The sequence below is a fragment of the Hetaerina americana genome, unplaced genomic scaffold (genome assembly GCF_022747635.1).
Source record: "Hetaerina americana unplaced genomic scaffold, ioHetAmer1.1.p SCAF_8, whole genome shotgun sequence".
Lineage (NCBI taxonomy): Eukaryota > Metazoa > Arthropoda > Insecta > Odonata > Calopterygidae > Hetaerina > Hetaerina americana.
Window position 1 is genome coordinate 337,536 of NW_027287427.1, and position 19,965 is coordinate 357,500.

At 41.2% G+C, this 19,965-nt stretch overlaps 1 protein-coding gene across 1 annotated transcript in view; it reads left to right on the top strand.

Moving 5' to 3' along the window:
• PolD1 (DNA polymerase delta) overlaps positions 1 to 19,965 on the top strand; it is a 56,503-nt gene that overhangs the window by 28,301 nt on the left and 8,237 nt on the right. The window contains exons 10-17 of the mRNA XM_071596312.1: positions 1,088 to 1,224; positions 2,903 to 3,068; positions 3,757 to 3,965; positions 4,511 to 4,772; positions 6,914 to 7,009; positions 11,496 to 11,633; positions 13,703 to 13,875; positions 17,304 to 17,553. Coding sequence (XP_071452413.1) covers positions 1,088 to 1,224; positions 2,903 to 3,068; positions 3,757 to 3,965; positions 4,511 to 4,772; positions 6,914 to 7,009; positions 11,496 to 11,633; positions 13,703 to 13,875; positions 17,304 to 17,553 — 1,431 coding nt within the window. The remainder of the gene's footprint in view (positions 1 to 1,087; positions 1,225 to 2,902; positions 3,069 to 3,756; positions 3,966 to 4,510; positions 4,773 to 6,913; positions 7,010 to 11,495; positions 11,634 to 13,702; positions 13,876 to 17,303; positions 17,554 to 19,965) is intronic.

The window sequence follows — 19,965 nt, forward strand, 5'->3', positions numbered from 1 at the left end:
CCCACGACTAATTCTTGAAGTCGTGGAAATAGCCAGGAGGCCCAACAATGTCTATAGGGAAGACAGCTACATGCTTTCCAGTTCCTGGGAATATCTTTTAGCCAAAAAATGTGAGTTGGCCTATAGCAGTGCAGGTCCTTAAATAGGAAGCCTATATAAGCTGCCAACTGCGTTGCTGGTGGAACTGTCATCCAAGGAAATAGATCCATGTGGAAGAAACGCCCGAAGATTGGAATCTTCGTTTGCTTACGCTCTGCATAAGCCTTGACAATGGAAACAAATACTTGCTCTCACTGCCACACCCACTCGGAAGAGTGAGTGCCAGTTGATGAGGTGTTAGCTGCAGAATTGGAAAGGGAATCAAAATAGACGCCAAGAGACGTTGTGCCGAAGAAAACCTTTGCAGCCTATTTTATTTCACGTGATTGCTCTCTTGCCTCGGCCTGTTTTGGTGCAAGAAGTGGAGCCTCCAATTAAATCTGATAAAATGTGCATTAGTGAATTTCAGGGCGAATAAATTGACATAATTTGATTGCCATAGACTTAAGAGGAGGGTTGAGATAAGATTTGCAGACCAAGCGGTGATCCTGCTCTGGGAGTGATGCAATAATCTGGATAAAATGGGAAAGAGCATCGGGAACATCTGCCAAGGTGCATCAAGGGAACTAGGTATCATGGAAAGTGAATGGTTGGGGGGGGGGGGGGAATATGTGTTTAAGAAAAAAGCAAAGGAGAGAGAGGAGTTACTTTGCATTTGTTAGTCCTCTCCTTGGATGGATGTCAAGTGTTTAAGCAAGCATAGCTTAAACTTTAAGATCATTACAAGGTGGTAAGTTAAGAGGGCAATAGAGTGTCTTATGTGATTGCTTTAAGGAATCGTATTTCCCCCATGTACAAGTGCACAATTCAGTTGCAACCCCGGCAGATAGATTCATAACTGTTGCTAGTTTGAACTTGCTAGATGCCATTCATTATTTTGTCATTCTACATTCACAATAACTCTTAAATGTCATGACACCCCCTGCCTTATACCCTCTTGAAGTCTGGTGGGGTGAACTGTAGAAGTTGCATGGCTTAATCTTTTCAGGTGCTGCTGAGGGAATACAAGCTAAGGTCGTACACGCTCAATGCTGTGAGTTACCACTTCCTGGGAGAGCAGAAGGAGGATGTCCAGCACTCCATCATCACAGACCTGCAGAATGGGAACTCCCAGACCCGCAGAAGGTTGGTTAGGGCAATCCCTCCTCGGGAAGGGCGGGAGCAAAGAGTTCCTGCGGAGAGTGACGTGGGGTGCGAACCAAAACGGGACATTGTAAATTTGTTGAAGGAGTCGAGGAGCGTTGATAAGCATATTCAATGTAAGGAGCGTTGTGGTATCCTTGGGCATTTGGTGAAGATGAGCTTTATGAGGCAAACATGGTCATGGATGAAGATAAAACACTTCTCTTGGAGAGATTTATTCAAGGAGATTTGAATTTTTAAGAATTTTTTTGACATATTTAAAGGATTTATGAAGGGTATCCATTATTGAAAGATTTGATGAGTATGTTTGAAGAGAGGAGGTGTTCTCATTTCATATTCCACAGCTCTTCGCCCTCCTGCCTGAGTAGCTGACCATTATTGTAGAAATGTGAGGGTAGTGTTTGCGTCACTGGACACCACCTGCATGCAATTCGTGAAGTTTGGTGAGAAACATCTCTCCCTGAACAATCCTCCGAGCAATTAAGTTCTTTACCCCTACCAGATTCCCAATTCCACTGTAATAAAGATTAAATGGAACATTAGCACATGTTATTACTGTTTCAGTGATAAGGAATGTGTTCCACAATTCATGTTTATGGTGGTATTACTTTCAAAATTGTCTGCTGGAATATTCTACTTTCTTTCTAAAGAGTAGTCATCTCCATCAAATTTTAAGAGGGTAGTAGCACTGGTAGTTATAGGGGAGCTGAGGTCATTTGCGCCATTAGGGAGGGGTGGGAAAGGAGGAAGAGTGGAGAGAAACCCAGTGTGTCAGCATTAGCCTACTCCTAATGAAAAGTGCCAAGGGGTCCACAATTAAATTTCTCATCCTGCAGACGGCCGTACTCATTCAAAGTGCTCTCCAGAAGGCACCTCAAGTAGGGATCGGGATACCACTGAACAACATCTGCTGTCTCTGGGATTCAAACCCAGACCCTCTGGGCAGGAAGTCAGTTCATTAGCCACCGTACCGGGACGATCCCTTGTGGCAACCCTTATAGAGATTGTGTGTCAATGTTCATGTACGTAATAAGAGTGTACATTAGATTCATGTGCCAGCCCATCGAGTGATCGCCAATTATCCATATCACCCTCCCAGCTCTGCGTGCCATAGGTCCCACACCCCTGTCCTGAGAAGTCAGCTCTGTCTAGTCGTGACCTAGATTCGATCCTGGATTGGTTTTACGGTGTGTTCTCCCAACATCTTTGTGGCCTTGGAGGAAGGAGAAGTGGAAGGTTTCCAAACACATGACCCATTGGGAGCCAATAAGGAGGAGGAGAGTGTGGCCTGACCTGTCCAAAACTGTTACGCTTTGATCTAAATCCTGCTAGCCTTGTATCCTTGCATGCTATATCGCCAAGAGTTTATAATGCTTCGGGAGAGCGCACACCTCCTGTCAATAGATTTCTATCCTCCCCTTACCAGCGTGTGGGTGTATGCTTGAAGGGCCTGGAGATATGCATCTCATAGGGTCGGTCACAAAGGGATTTAGGATGACTGAGGGCACTGTTGCACCCACTCTGTCGCCATGGTGCGTATTTTTAAGAATGAAATGAATGTAGAATGAGCATTGGTGTGGTGCTCTATGGATTAGGAGCCAGGGGCCCATTCTATCCCTCCTCCCCAGTGAGTGTGCTCATCTGCCCCGTGCACTTCCAGGTTGGCCGTTTACTGCCTCAAGGATGCATACCTGCCTCTTCGTTTGCTGGAGAAACTGATGTGCATCATCAACTACATGGAGATGGCAAGGGTGACGGGTGTCCCCCTCTCGTGCCTCCTCACCCGAGGGCAGCAGATCAAGGTCGTGTCGCAGCTGCTGAGAAAGGTGCGTGTGTGATCTCCTCCTTGTGTTTTTGATTCGCCCCCAATGTCAATTTCCTGTGCTGCTGAGAAAAGATGGTGACCGTAGATGCTCATTCAGGGCTGATATCAAGTGCATGACCCCCACCTGGCGTTATACTCTTGATGTGGTCCCACAAGTGGAAGAGATGGCCCCTCCGAATGAAAGGGAATGGATGCCATTCCGAAGGCTTCTGCAATGTCTACTCAGTGGAGGCCTCACTCTACTTCACAGGAGTTTCCATTGCGTAGCTTGTTTAGTTGACAATACACACGCCTTCATTCCTGATGGCATCTTCAGCTGAGGATGAATTATTTTGCATTTTGGTGTCTAAATGTGACAAATGGATGCATTGATGGCTGGCTTTGCTCTCACTGATTGGCAATGACTGGAAACCTACACCATGGCATTGATGTTGGCTGAGGAAAATTGGAATAGACTTAAATAAAAAAATATCCAATCAAAAAATTACAAATTTTTATTAGCATCTTAATTGGATTTGACATAATAGTCCTATAAATTTAACCATAGATGCATAGAAGTAATTTCTGTGAATGACAAGTTATTTGGATTGGTCCAATTTTTGTGTTTTCCAGTGTATGTTATAAAAATAGGTGTGAATCATTTCATTTGATCCTCCCGAGTCTTGAAACGGGTGAATGATTGTTTGCAGGCAAAGGAGAAGGATTTTGTCATCCCGACATACTCGGGGGGAGGGCAAGAAGAGCAGTTTGAGGGGGCCACTGTGATAGAGCCACTCAGAGGATACTACTCAGACCCCATCGCCACGTTGGATTTCAGCTCCCTGTACCCAAGCATCATGATGGCGCACAACCTCTGCTACACCACTCTTCTGCAGCCCGGCAGCAAGGAGAAGCTTGGGTGGGTCTGCCCTGCTGCGCACATGTTGGCAGTGATTGCGCGTACTGCTTACTCATTGCCATCATCTATCATTTGAAAATAGTAGCTGTCACTTTTCCCCGAAAACCATCGTTATTTTAAATATTTTTCTGTGCTCTATGCCCATCAAAATTCTTCATTCCTATGCCATGTTGCTTCCAATATGGGAGATAGGTTTCAGTGTCTTCATTAGTGCCGGCCTTCAGCTTCTCCCTTCTCCACTTTGGAAATTTGTTCCCTTTCCTTGTATGTTTTCCATGCTACATTCCAGGATTGCATGTCCCGTTCTAATCCAAGCATACCTGCGGACCTCATTGATTGTAGTTATGTTAATGCCCCATGATGTTGCCAAAATTTAGAGGCACATTGAAAGTGGAAGCATCTTAATTTTAACCCCTTCCACTTGCAATCTTTTGACTCTCATTTTTTTAATTTTTTCTAATTTGATTTTTATTGGGCTTTCAATTCCATGCATGGCTCTTGGCTTTGAAATAATGTGTGGGATGGATCTTTTTTCTTTCTGGCAGCCTCTCCCCCGAGGATTATGCCCAGACACCAGCTGGCAATTACTTTGTCCGGCAGTCGGTGAGGAAGGGGCTCCTGCCTGAGATCTTGGAGAATCTGCTCTCAGCCCGGAAGAAGGCCAAGAATGACTTGAAGGAGGAAACAGACCCACTGAGGAGGAAGGTGCTGGATGGTCGACAGCTGGCCTTAAAGATCAGTGCCAACTCGGTGTATGGTTTCACGGGTGCCCAGGTGGGGAAGCTCCCGTGCCTGGAAATCTCTGGGGTAAGCACTTGTGCCGCTCCATCTGGGGTGAGGGGAAGCGTAACGTGATGGTGGCATCCATGGTGGCTGAACTACAATCTTCCTGGCCTGATGATGAGCCACGTAGATGACATTCCCCTCATCCACGAGCCTGTTATTCCCAGTTAGATTAGAGTCTAGAGTGTGGTGCAACCAAACTGAGACCCAAAATAGGTCCAGGTGAGGATCAAACTAAGGTGGATTAAAAATTATGTAGGCTCAAGGATGAGAGATAAAGATGAGAAAGGATTGGTAAGGGAAAGGAGTGAGCATGTGGAATTGTAGAAGGATGATGATTAATAAACCAAGAAATAAATAATTTAGGAATGAAACATGCATCGTTATATTTATACTTAATATTAATGTGTTATATCATAACAATGAGTGGCAGCAAAGTGGGAGTGGGGGCATTTCCTTAGAGTTGGAGGTTCAGATAATTTCATGCCATTAGTCTGAAGAGTGACTTTGGTCGGCATCAAAGTGCCCAACGAGATAGATGGTCAGCGGCAGAAATATTGGAGGCTGTTGTCGCACCCGAGCCTGGGGATGACATGATCTTTTCTATTCCAATTTGATATTGCTCTCTGTGTATTGCATTTTTTCCTGTCTAGACCACTGTAAAAAAGGTGGGAAGATGTCCTAAGACAGGTTATCAGGGATGTTTTGCTGCAGCAGGAGAAAAAGAAAATCTCTTGCTCACTGAAAAGTAACTAAAACTTAAAAGTGTTTCAAGAGCATGGACATGAACCTTTGTCATGGGTGTCAAGTGGGGCAGGAGTCAAAGGGTATGGATGAGGTCTTTGAATCTTGACTTAAATGATGCCTCCAAAATGAATAATTGGGAGGAGAAGTATGATATTACTTTTTGACAATTCACCTTACCATCCTAGAGTAGGCTATCAGATGCGAAGTTGGTATTCCTCCTACCCATCACTACGGCACATTTGCAGCTGCTGGATGAAAACATTAGGCTGTCTTTCAAACTGCACCATTCCAAGTGAGTTCTCCTGCCCCTGGTAACAAGAAGGGGCAAAGTAGAGTGTCTCTCTTCTGTACTATTGAAGGTGGTAAAAATTGGTGATGCTCTTTCCAGGGCTAAATTGTCGTGGAATGAATTGAGCCACGCTATGGGGCTTTGAGAGATGTTGAGCAATGGGAAGCCCTGGAAAAACAGAATTACCACTGATGCTGGAAAATAATGAAGAGGAAGCTAAAACACTTGTGAAAGTTCTCGAGAGTTCCCTGTGCGGGAATGGAGGCGGCCAAAGTTTTGATGATTTGATTGGTTGTGGTTAATACGGGAGGCGAATACCTCAGCATTAGCAGTGATGGATCCAGAAAATGATCACAAAGGTGATCTTCCTCCTCGACAGTGACTGAAGATGTGGGCACACACTGCTGGATGCGTTGTCTTTGTCATGTATGCGCTGGATAGGCAGTTAGGGGAGTAAACCAAGGAGATGCTCAAAAGTGGAATACATTCATTAGAATTGTATGCTTTATGAAATAAATATTTAGATTAAAGGTGGTTGGCACTAAGAGACTATTACTGGGTTTTTATGCAAACTTATTAAAATCACACTATGACGTTGTTGTTTTATTGTCCATACCAAAACAAGTCGATCTGGTTCACCAGTCACCCCATCTTGCGGTCAATAATTTCACCGCTTGACTCATCTCTTCATACAGATTTCACTGTGTGTATAATTATTGTTCTTCAGTGTATTTCTTGTTTCTTAAATGCGTATGAACATCAGTTGTTGAACAGTTAGTTATTTATTGTGCTCTTAGAGCACATTACAAAACATGAAACATTTTAGTTGTGCACTAATAATGCTTAACCTTGATGAATTGATTTATATTGATATCTTGAGAAATTATTTCAGTGTCCCTGTAGCTGCAACTCCATGAATGAATCTAGCTGTGTGGTATATTTTCATGTGAATTTGGTTTTATCTGCTCTCTTCTGTGTATAGTTATGTTAAAAACGTGCATTTGGCACATTTTATCCAGCCGACTTTGCTCTTGCATCAAAGGCATTACATTCTCCTCAAAGTATGCATACAATGTCCCGCAACCTCTAGAATGCATTTTTATTCTAATTGTATGACATCTTCCTGCAGAGTGTGACTGCATATGGGAGGACAATGATTGAGCAGACCAAGCAAGAGGTGGAGGCCAAGTATTGTGTGGCGAGGGGATATTCGCATGATGCTGTGGTGAGCATACTACCCTTTGGTGTCAGATTTTTATTTTTGAATTAATTATATGAATTAAATGGGAAATTTAAGTTTGGAAGTGTTTTTATTTAGAAAGGTAATGCTATATGTATTGAATATAATTAAGTGTTACAATTAAGTTATTAATTAAACTCAAATGATTTAACTCAAGCTAGTGGCAATAATCATAAGCATCTTATTGCCCTGTGTCTGAGTTTGCAAAACAAGTCGCTCTATTCCTATTGCTAATGCCTTTGGACCACATTTGTTCAGCTTCTGTACCAATATCAGTTTCTTCCTGATTCTTTTTAACAATTTGAAAGTAATATAACTCAATGCAGTTCATTCTCTCTTAATACCAGGACTGAATAAGCAGTCATTTTGACTGGTTTTGGAAATCAATGCCTCACAGTTTTTCTTTCATTGAAAATATAAAAATTAGACTTAAATGACTTTTATTGAATACTTAAATACAGGCTGCAGTAAAAGTTGCATTATTTTTCATGAATAATTGGAGAATGTACGTAATCCAAGGTAGAGGCAGTCGTTAAAACCATTGGTTTACTGCATTGCATTTGAACGTTCGTCCACCCTAGTGTCACATGTGGTGTGTTGTGTGTAAGTTTATTAATGGTTATATAGAAGACTTGGTGATGCAAGGATCCCTGGCAGAATTGAAAGGGAATAATCCAGAAGGGTCATAGATGCAACATACAAGTAAAGGTACGACTGCATATTGAAATAATTACGTGGCATATTTGAAAACCAAGTGTGGTTTTCTTAGATTTAAATATTGGTGGGACAGGTTGTATGCATGCTTGTTTATTGCTATTGATTGTTTCTGAAGCCAATGAAGTTATTGTTTTGATTCAGAAGTCATTTATCTGTCAATGAATGCAGATAAAAATGTCCACAAAAAACTTTGCTCCCACCAGTTGCAAAGTGCATGCTGTGATTTTTTGGCATTGTAACAGACACTGTAGAAATAGCAAATATGTTCAACTCCTGCTTTACGGATGTTTTTCGGGGAATAGAAAACAAAAAGGAAAATAAGGCTTGCCTAAATTGCTCGGAAACGACAGAGAACTTCATCAGCATAACAGCACCAAATAACCTACTGCCCTCGACAAACGGTATTATCGTGGAGGACTCATATTTTGTGAAAAAAATAAGGAGGATGAGGAAAAATAAGTCAGTGGGACCGGATAATATATCAATTGACATTCTAAAACTGGGTGATACTGCGATAGCTTTGTACCTGAGTCATCTATTCCAAGTAACTATAAATAATGATGCCTTGCCCAATGATTGGAAAAAAGCAAATATTACACAAATTTTCAAGAAAGGGGATAAAACAATAGCCAACAATTATAGATGGGTGAGCATAACCTCAGTTGTTTGCAAAATAATGGGAAAAAGAACCGCTGACTACATTCAGGATTGGTGGACAAGAGATAGATGGCTATTCAAACACCAACATGGTGTTAAAATGGGATACTCGTGTGAAACGCAGCTTTTTGGATTTAGCCAATAAATTGGCGATGCAATAGATGAAGGAAAGGATGTGGATGCAGTAATCATTGATTTTTCGGCAGCTTTTGACCGAGTGCCTCATGATAAATTATTGTTCAAGTTGGATTCGTTACCATTGGACTTGAGGGTAAAACAATGGATAAAAATTTTCTTAGAGGTAGAACTCAAAAAGTAAAATTAGGGGACACATTTTCAAATGAGGCGAGCGTATTAGCAGGAGTTCCACAAGGCAGTGTTCTAGGGCCATTACTCTTCCTAATTTACGTAAACGATCTACCAAACAATTTACATTCCCAAAGAAACCCTTTGCTGATGACTGCATTATATACAGAGGGATGGAGCATGTAAATGACCACGCAATACTACAAAATGACATCGATCGCCTTGGTGACTGGGTTACAAATAATAATATGGGCATTAATATAAGTAAGAGTAAGCATAAACATTTTTCAAATAAAAAGAATGCAGAAAGGGAAATTTACACCCTCTTTGGAGAAAGAATTCCATGTACCAGTCAATGCAAATATTTAGGCATTTATTTAACTTGGGATCTTGGGTGGTGAGTCCAAGTAGATAATTTGATATGGAAGGCATTTAAAGTATTGCATTGGGTGATGAGAAATTTAAAAGGAAGTAGCGTAGCCACAAAAGAAAAAGCATATAAGGTACTGGTTAGCCTTATCCTAGAATATTCATCCGTGGTATGGGATCCATACGAGGTGGGACGTATTAAAAAGATAGAAAAAGTTCAAAGAAAGGCAGCAAGACATGTACTCCAAAGTCACAAAAGAACAGATAGTTTGCGGAAATGTTGGATGTACCGAATTGGAGGAGTTTGAAAAATAGAAGAAAAAGGAGTAGGCTAGGCACAATGTATAGAATTGTTAAAAAGGACGAAGCGCGGGAAGATTTATGGCAGGATATAGAAAAGCCTAACTTTAAGGGAAAAAACGATCATAGTTTCAAAATAAAAATAAGATTGTAGTTATTTATTAAAATGTTGTTTGTATGTGATGTGGAAGTGTCATTGTATGTAAGAATATTTTGTCTCTTATCTGTTTTTATAGTGCGTGTATGTATGTAATTTTTGTTGTAAGAGTGATCATTGACCAAACTTGACAGTTGCCACCAGGGAAATCGCCTAATTGGGACGTAATTTTAAAATAATAATAAATTTTGAGCAAATGGTCGCGCAAATGCGCATGATGAAGAGCATAGTAGCGCATAGAGCCATGCCCAATATTCATACCAATGATTTCATTCTACAAGTGGACCAAGAGCAGCATCAAAAATTGACAATTAGTGCCCCGGTGGATGAATTTCCTCTTGTTGTTCAATGCACCACTATTTGCATGATTGTCATGGAAACGTTCGTATGTCAATGTGTCAACTCTGCAGCAAGTTATCCAACGAGTCCAACGTACATTATATGTAGAGTCCCTGAAAATTCATGTTCAACATGAATGTTCATGGTGGGGTGTGGTATCCTTTGAGTAATACTGACAAGTTCTGGGGTTGAAATCACATTGGTAGTTCCATGGGAATTGCTTTTGTCAAATATTGTATTAAATTTGAAGATGGGTGTAGCGGGTGTAGATGGGTGCGGCGTTTACTCTCAGTGGAGAATAAATACAGTCTTGTGGGTGATTGGGAGGCTGATTTGGTGCTTTACTGTTGCAATTATGATGAGAGTACCGAGGATGAAACATGGATACGTGCTCTGCTCCACTCCGAGACAAAGGAACAGTGGGTTTTGAAGGGCGCCTCTGAAGAAGGTGAAGATGATTCTATTACTTGCCAAAAGGACAAATGATAAGTTGAGAGTATTTTGTGTCGTTATTGCATCGACTGAGCAAATAAATCAAGAAAAGAGCGTCCTCACTTGGCAAAGAGCAAACCTGTCTCCCATCAAAACAAATCATGGGTGCACACCTGAGCAATTTCAATGGTGAAAATTATGGAATTAAAGATGAAATTATTATGGCCTTCATGGTAATCACCAGATTTGCCCCCCCCCCCCTCCCCCAGTGACTTTTTAAAATCTCAAAACTTGAAAAAGTGGCGAAAGAGATTCAAACAAGAAGGTCATTGCCAACACAGACACCTGTTTTGAGGACGTTCTGGAATCCTGCCCATTGGATGGCTTACAAAATTTGGAAGATGCTGGGAAAAGTGTATTGAGCTAAAATGGGAATATGTCAAAAAGTTACTAAAATTACCCATATAATTTCTCTTTTTCTAAGAACTTTTTGAGTGGACCATGTATGTACCAGGTTTCTGTAAAAAGTATCAGTAATAAACTTTTCCTGACGTGTGCCGGAAGTGCTGAATTCAGACCGTCAGATAAGTGTGTCCATGGTCGCAGATTGTGTTGGCATTAATAAGATGTCAGTGCTCACACCATAATCACTGAAAATTTGGTCGATTCAAAAGATCGGTGCTAAACTCATCTCGCAGGTCTTGATGGAGGACCAAGAGCTGAGTCGAGTGTCTACTCGGGAAAACCTTCCACAACGGCATCCTGACGATTCCCCCTTCCCCCTTACAGTCCCAACTTGGCCCCAGCAGGCTATTTCCTATTCCCAAAAGGGAAATCCTCCTCTAAAGGACGCCACCATGTGACCCTAAGTGCTGTTAAAGAAACTTATTGCTTGTACCCTTTAGGACCTTCCCTAATCCACCAGCCGGGGAGTCTTCGAGTCATGGAAAAGCCATTGGCAGAAGTGTGTCCATGCTCAAGGGATCTACTTTGAAGAATATAGAGGCATTGTAGCAGTATCTGAAATAAATCTATTTTTCTGAAACTTTTCCCGATACTTTTAATACAAACCATGAAAATATGCTCAAATGTATTTTCCTGACTTTGCCCAGTACTTGGTAATATAAGAAAATCCATCGTGCAAGCACTCTATTTCCTTCCACGTTTGACTCCATATTCATTGATTACCCACAGGTAATATATGGTGACACTGATTCTGTGATGGTGAAGTTTGGGGTGAAGTCTCTGGAGGAAGCGATGGCCCTGGGCAAAGAGGCGGCCGAGTATGTGAGCTCCAAGTTTGTGAAGCCGATAAAGTTGGAGTTTGAAAAGGTGAGCATGTCCCAGGGTTGCATACCCCTTGTGGATGTGCCTTGATGGGGACAAAGCAAGTGGAAGGATGCATCTGCTTGTCATCAAACACCAAAAGGGAAACACAATGAGCACGCCCAATGGCTGCTTTGATAGACTTCTTATGAATCAAGTCTTTAGATGAATAATTTTGTGTGTGGTTTTCATGTGATGGTGTCATTTAAAATTTGAAACCATCTTCACAGGAAAAGGATACTGGTCTCTATTGCTTGTTTGTTTCATGTAGTGAATATGTAGATTAAATAGAAGGACTCAAAACACACACAATTTTAGTTTCATCACTTTTACAAAATTAGCACTATTTCTACTATCTGTGACCTTTTTCCTCTTTTTCTACCAGTTATCAGAAACATCTTGTTTCTTATTATGACTAAGCAATGGGACGTAATCATTGCTTTTTTTTTCTCTCCTGTTAATCCCATGCTCCCCGTGCTTATTGCCATCCAATATATGTGTATCTTTACCTCCCCTGACTTCTTTTAATTTGTATCTAGTAGTAGTCCCCCTGGTAGCCATGGTCAGAATTTTAGTGGATTGGGCTATCACCAGATGTCCCACGATAGTTTTGGGAACTCCCGATGGCTGTAGAGTGGGCAGCTTGCCCAAGCCCCAGCCCGATAAATGAAGCCAATGCCAAGCAGGAGGCTTCGTTCATGCTCTTCCAAAACATGACTGGCACACTCACCCGAGAGCAGCAACATTACTGACAGCTGTTGATAGCACAGAGACTGCTAAGGACTGGTCTAATTAAAACTGTTGATTGTGTATTCTTTTTGAGTTGTAAGTTTTTGTTAGGCGTTTATTTAGACAAGATGTAAATCACGCTGTTTTATAGATTTGGTGGCCTTGCCATGTAGTTCAGCCTTCGCCAATGCCTTCCATTTAGGAAGGATGCTGCCGCCGTTTGTTCTTTTTTAGTTAACCTTCATCTTTGGATGTTATCTGAGAACTGAATATAATGCTATTATCTTGAGCTCCTGCGTGGTGTGTTTTGTTTTACCCCTAAGTTTCATGTTGTATTTGCTGATGATGACCCTTGTAGTATGATTCATGCTTTGAAGTTTGAAACATGCTGATTTTTTAATTTAGTCTAAGCATCAAAAAATAATTTGTTGTTTAAAGAAAGACTTCTCTCTAGATCTTGCACTTTTATATCAATAAAATTATGCAATTAGCGACATTAATTCCTTAGTGCTCTACACGTGGTAACTCTTGTTTTGATGTTGATGGGACGACTGTCTATCAGCATTGTACTGTTAGAATGATAAGCAACAAATCAGAATGGTGTTTGGCACTAATTTAAAAAAAAATATCATGCCTGCTGTGACTCATGACCTCAGTGAAAAAGGTCTTTTTTGGTCCCTCTTATTGAGTCTGGAAATCCCTAATATTGACCTCTAAAGTGAGTGGCAGCCCTGGAATTCATAAGCCAGCAGGTCTCCTAACGTTTCACAATATTTTATACACTGATGTTGTTATAGGCAGTTGCATTATAATGCTTATAAAATGAAATCACCACGTTAATAGCTTCCTATATTGAAATGAAATATATTATATTTCGATAATGTTCAATTTTTCACTTTTTGTGATAAAAATATTAGTATTGAGTCAGTTTTTCTTCAAAAAATGTCACTGCCCCAAAATGGGCCTGGGCTGCTTATTCCAAAGTTAGCTCTTTTATCAACAAAATGTTTGCTATGGTAATCAATCATTTCATGTTTTATGAAAGGAGGTTTACCTGAAGATGGTCTTTACAGGCCTTCAATGGCCCCAACAACCACTTGAATAAGTGCAAGGAAACTATAATGTTGTGTGCATACACCCTCTTAGATCAGATATTTCAGCATAGCGTACTTATATTCATTTAGTGGGGGAAGTGGAGTCGTCATGGAGAATGCTTCACCATGTGGAGTCATGTATTCTTTACAGATTGCATTTTTTTTTAATAAGGCATATTAATTAACATAATTGAAATGATTCCCCTGGGTGTATTTCTTGTTGCTTGTAATACCTTCCGTTCTTCCTTACAGGTGTATTTCCCGTACCTGTTGATAAACAAGAAAAGGTATGCCGGTCTGTACTTCACCCGTCCTGATAAATACGACAAAATGGACTGCAAAGGAATAGAAACAGTGAGGCGTGACAACTGCCCTCTTGTGGCCAACATGATGAACACATGCCTCCAGAAACTGCTAATTGAAAGGTGCGTTTCCCTTTCCTTGCCTCTGAGCACACGTGTGTGTGGGGGGGGTGCTGTGGGACTGAGGGGATGTAACTGCAAAAAGCATCTCTTTCTGTTTACATTTGAAAGCAAACACTTTTTTTTACAATAGATGCAATAATACACTTCCTGTATGGGGATAAAAGATTTCAGACAATATCTGTAGTGTTTGACACTGTTTTAGCCATTACTCAGTGAATTTCTCCATTGAATGGATAGCAGAAGTACAGCAATTTCAAAAAAAAATGTTTATTGGCGAACACAACTGCACCATGTTGTGGCATCATCAGGTGAAGATACGTCGAAAAGTAGGGTGTATGTATGTATATGGACACTCCTTCAGGAAGAAGGTGTGTGTGGAGGAGTGATAGGGGGAGGGGTTTGGAGTTGGAGTGGCATGATTTTGTGATGGGTGGTAGTGGGAGGGGGGAAGGGAAGCTTGCATGGGCTTGAGCGTACTGCATGGTTGAGGGAGTAGGGAAACATGAGAGAGGAGAGGAGGAAGGGTGCAATAGCTCGTTAACCAGGGGTATATTGACCGGAAAGGGAGGGGCAACTGTAATTCTCCAAGCACGTCTAATCTGGAACCTTTCTTCTCCAAGTGCCCAAGGATCTTGGGTTCATTGTCAATGGTTGTGTGTAAATAAGTGTTTAGCAAATGGAGAAGTGTGTTTGTTGCTTGTGAAGCCGGCAAAGTGTCCTTTGGTTCTGATGTTGAGTGTTCTCCCAGTTTGCCCAATGTTCATGAATATGGCAATGAAGTCATTGAAACTGAGTTCGTATGCTGTGCTTTGCCCCCTGATGTCTACTTTGCCTTTATTGGTTCCCAGATTGTCTTGGAGTGCTTGTCTGGTGTACGATGGGGCATTTTGGCTTTTTTCTTTGGGAGTGAACGTTTATCCTCAGCGATATTTTCCCTAGGAAAGGGAGTCCATGCCACTTTGGCCTGTCACCCACTTCCTTTGGGCTGAGTGCTGTAATTTATCCTTCATGGCTGTTTGTGTCCGTTCCTATTTTTTCCCTCCATGCACTTTTTCTGTCCACTCTGAGTTTAACCTGGTGATTGACTTCCTTTCTCCTCCCACCTCATGTTAAACTTAAGTCATTAGTTTTCCTCTGTGTGCAACATATTTTCTCCATCAAAATCTATCCATCAAAAAAGCCTCTTAATCTATGCTCAGCCTCTCTTTACCTCAAAGTCCAGGTTTTGATTCCATAGATAACCTTCATTCCATACATTACCTAATTGAGTCTTCCCTAATATTTTATTTATTTAACCTACCTGCCATTAGTTTTCTTCTGCTTATGTGTGCTTCTTTTGTCAATGCTTTTCCTGTGGTAATGATCTTACTACTACGTATCTTCATGCCCTGCTCATCCTTTTGGTCCGACAGGGGACTCTGCAATAACTGCAATCCATTTGCTGTCCAACTCACTAATGCTTTATCGCCGGAAAACCTGACTTCAATCATCTCACCAACCACTTTAATTCCCAGCCCAAACCTTTCCCATGCCACACACAATCTTTCCTCTGTAAATTTGTATTTTGATGGGCACTGGCAGTAATGGGCAACCCTACCTCACCACTCCCCTGCCTGCCTCCACTCCCGCCCCCATCGTGATTTGCCTCCTGGTACCTTTAACTTGACATCTGATTCCTATGCACATTTCAATTGCCGGCCCTGGTGGAGGCGGGGTAACATCCTCATCTCTCTATCCAAAGGACGTGGGTTTGATTCCCACCTGTGTGGGTTTTCCTCCACCTAGGGCTTGGGTATTTGTAATTGATTTTATTGATATCATTGTTAGTAGTACGATGTGAAGGCAAAATGTGCTTTTTTCATATTAATTCGCAATAATTAAATAAAAATAAGTCTCCTATCACTCCAGTCCACTCCTGTACATATTCTACAATATCTCCCCATTCACTTAGCTCTCTCTTCCTGGTCGAAAGCATTCTCAAAATCCGCGAAGTGCGCAATGACATCCTGGCTATACTCTGATTTCTTCTCTATTAATGTTCTCCTCACTGCTGTGGCATTGTGTGTTCCCCTCACTCTGTTTTGTTGCCAGTCTGATCTTCGTCTACACAGCTGTTTACGCTGTGTTCTAACCTTCTATTTATGATTCTCAGAACTGCCTTTGCTGCATTTGATATTCAAATTATCATCCTAGGGTCCTCGCAGTACCACTGTTTTTCACTTTTTTGGCCTGGAATGAAAATTGACTTGAGAGAATCTTCTGGCTTTATTCCTTCCCCATAAATACTCCATGTATGTTCAAAAAATCTCTTCTCTTTTTCCGCAAACTCAAGTAAATCTCTAGGGATAGTGTATATTCTAACTGCCTTGTTTGACTTAAACTCCCTTTGTGCTTTTTCTATCATGCCATGTATTTTTCCTGAACCCAAGCTATCTTCATCCATGGTGAATACACTTTTCAATCTTCCTGGCCTGATATCTGACACCATAAAACTCTTTTACGAGGGTCATCCGGAAAGTAGTACCCGTTCGTGCCGCATGAAGTGCTGACGACGCGAGTAGCCGCTGGACGAGGTCAGATAGCTTCAGTGGCTTGTCTGCCTTCTCTGAGCCAAGTTGCGTGACGCTAGCATTGCCTGTGTTGTTTCTGTGATTGTTTACAATGTTTAAAAAAATTGAGAACGCCGCCAGTTGTGAAGTGAGGGCAGTGATTAAATTCCTCAATGCAAGAAACGTTCGCCCATGTGATATTCATCGCCAATTAAAGGAGGTGTATGGAGACAATGTAATGGACGAGTCGTCTGTTCGGCGGTGGTGTCGCAACTTCAACATGGGGAGGGGGAACACACACGACGATGAGCGTTCGGGGAGACCGTCTGTCATTACAGACCAACTGGTGAGCTCAGTTGACGAATTCGTGAGGAACGATCGGCGCGTCACAATTGATGACATCTGTGAGCATTTTCCCAATGTTTCTCGAACAATTGTTCATGAAATTGTTAAACACCATCTGCATTATGCAAAAATTTGTGCAAGATGGGTCCCTCGCGTATCTCAATGAGCTGGCGGCGAAGGACTATGCAGCAGGAATACAGAAACTTGTCACACGTTATGACAAATGCCTTAATTTGCTTGGAGATTATGTTGAGAAGTAGTTTAAAGTATCCTCTTTCAAATAAAATTTTTTATGTTTGTTAATATTTACTTTTGTGTCTTTATTTCACGAACGGGTACTACTTTCCGGATGACCCTCGTATAAGTGCTTTTCACCTTCCTTGAGCCTACTCTTGATCCAATGATAACTTCATCAGAAGTAAAGAGTGCTATATGTCATTAGTCTACGAGTGGTGTGAGCCACTCTGTGGCTTTATTGCCCTGAATATCCTCACAACGTGTGTGTGGTCTCCAAGTGCAGTACTCTCCCCCCAGGGATCCGGACGGTGCCGTCGCCTATGCCAAGCAGGTGATAGCGGACCTGTTGTGCAACCGAATAGACATTTCGCAGCTGGTTGTGACCAAAGAGTTGGCAAAGCAGGACTATGCGGCCAAGCAGGCGCACGTGGAGCTGGCCAACAAGATGAGGAAGAGGGATCCTGCTGCGGCACCCAAACTAGGGGACCGCGTGCCGTATGTGTTGATTGCGGCTGCCAAGGGAACTCCAGCTTACATGAAGGCTGAGGTACGAAGGGACGACTCACCACGTTGACGGAAGGCACTCTTTTGTTTATGTGCATGCCACTTATCTTGAATACTAGTAATTAAGGTGTAATTATCAGGGATCATGTTCATAGTTAAAAATGAAGCAAATGAATGTGTTCTTGAAATGTGCTCTGCCCTGCATGAACGATGTTCAAATGCTATCTGCCTCTGCCATTTGAACTACGGTGTAACTGTAGACTTTTGCAGCTGCATTTGAATGCATTCGTTACACAACTCCTGGATTGCCAATTTATGGTTGTTTATATTTACTAATTTTGTGTTCATGTATTCTGGGTGTCTAACTCTAACTGTGAAATAATGTTTTCTGAATAATGTAAATGTTGCTCATTTCAACTAAATAATATCAATTTCAATTGTTTGGAGTAAGCATTGTAGATTTTAGATGATTTTTTTATGAACATGATTGCTTTTATCATTTTTTTAATTAAATGTAAATTATTTTATTTGCTTATGCACTTATTATGTGCTTATTTGCTTATTTATGTTAGTGCTCACTTATTTTTTGACAAATTTGAGCGAGGATAAAAAGTTGGCTCATATTGGCTCATGCTTGTCTCTCTTCTTTAAGAATAATTTCTCAAAATTAATGTATTACGGAGATCTTCATTCTTAGCTCAGGGCTGGGAGTGTCTTGTCATGCATGTGGCAAGGCACGGAGTGTCACATGCATAGTTGTTTCCTCTCAATTTTCAACTCCTTTACCGTTGCCAGCACAAAATTAGTGCAGTGTGCTTGTGATTGGATTATCTGAATATTCTAAAGAATAAAAATTATTCTTAAAAACAGATTTGAATTAACATGGCTGCACTTGAGCAGTTCAAATAGAATAGGAAAAATGAAATACTCATTAGAATGCAAAGATTCAGTGCCTCGTGTGTAAGTGGGATGAAAATCAAATCTCAAGTGACGGAGTCAACCAGGGTGTTCAGCCAAACACCAGGGGTCAACTCCATGAGGAAAATACCTCACGGCACATTTGCAAAAAAATGCATAAATTTATGCAAAATATGGGCTGTAGTTGTTTCAAATCAAAATGAGATGATACCTTGAGAAGTGGTGAGGTTTGGTTGTGCGTACTGCTTCGAGGAGGTGGCCCCCTCCGAGGGGACTGAAAGAGTAACCCCTGCAAAGCATAGTTGAAGTGTTAGTGGAAGAGGCATCCTGGAATTGGAAGAGGGAGGTGAGGAGTGGAAGAAGACGATGGTAAGGAACAGTGGAGGAGGGAGTTGACCCTGGTGCTTAAAGCCCAGGGGTGAAGAATTGGGGCGTTAATAACGAAAATTGTTGTCAAAGTCAAAGTTGGTGAGGATAGGAAATAACAGGGAATAGGGTGGGTAATAAGAATATGTGAGTTGTGTTTAAATGTGAAGAGGCTCTTGTGAAAATCCAATGGCTGATTCAGGACTTGTTTAAAAAGATTTTGATAGTCTTATGAATTTTTTTTTCTGCCATAAATATTTTTAGGTGGGTAATTATTTAAAAAGTGAAAGACAATTATGCCGTGAAGTTAGTGCTTTCAGTGTGGCTACGTTAGGGCCAATACTGAAATGAGTGCTGAGCTTACGAAAGATTTATGGGAAGAATTCATCCTGGTGACCACAGAAGCCTTTTTGAAAGCTCAGTTTAAAAGATTTGTAATATGGAAATTCGATAGTGGATGTTTATAAATGTTTCAAGTGTTGGCTGATAATAGAATTCAGCATCAGTACATCCCAGTGCCTGGAAAGAGAAAAGCACAAGAAATACAGGAAGAAGTTCAAGGTTAATATGACACTCTTTACTGTGATGATGTTTAACTGTTCAAAATGCGTGGATACCCTATCAAACAAGGTATGAACCTGCCTGGTGAGTTTGCCTTGAGTTTTAATGGATAGACGAAATGTTATGATGATTTCACTGCCCTGATACAGACTTCAAATATTTTTTGCAGTTGTTTACTGAAAGTCCAATCATTTTGCACCCTTGAATTTCAAACTAAAGAGCTTTTACCATAGACAGGTACACACTGAAATGCAAGGCTAAGGATGGAGATTATTGGTTGTCCTTCCTTTGTAAAAATTGGCCCTCATGGCTAGCGTGCTGATAACTGTACATTGATTTATCATTTAATCAAGAAGTTTTCATTGATTGACAGTAAAAGAAGTATTGTCAAAAAGTAATTAAGTTAAATTTAGTTAAAAAAGTATTAGTATCATGGCCACATTAGTGTTTTATTATATCATTGATAGATGTATACAGAATCTGTTCTCTGGGTTTGCAATTCTTTGATTGTTTTTAATGTAAACCCCCCACTATGTTCTGAGCTTTCTTCTTTGTGTGCCCATAAGGCTCTCTGTGTCCATCATCTCTGGTGCCCCAAGCCCCCCTCCCA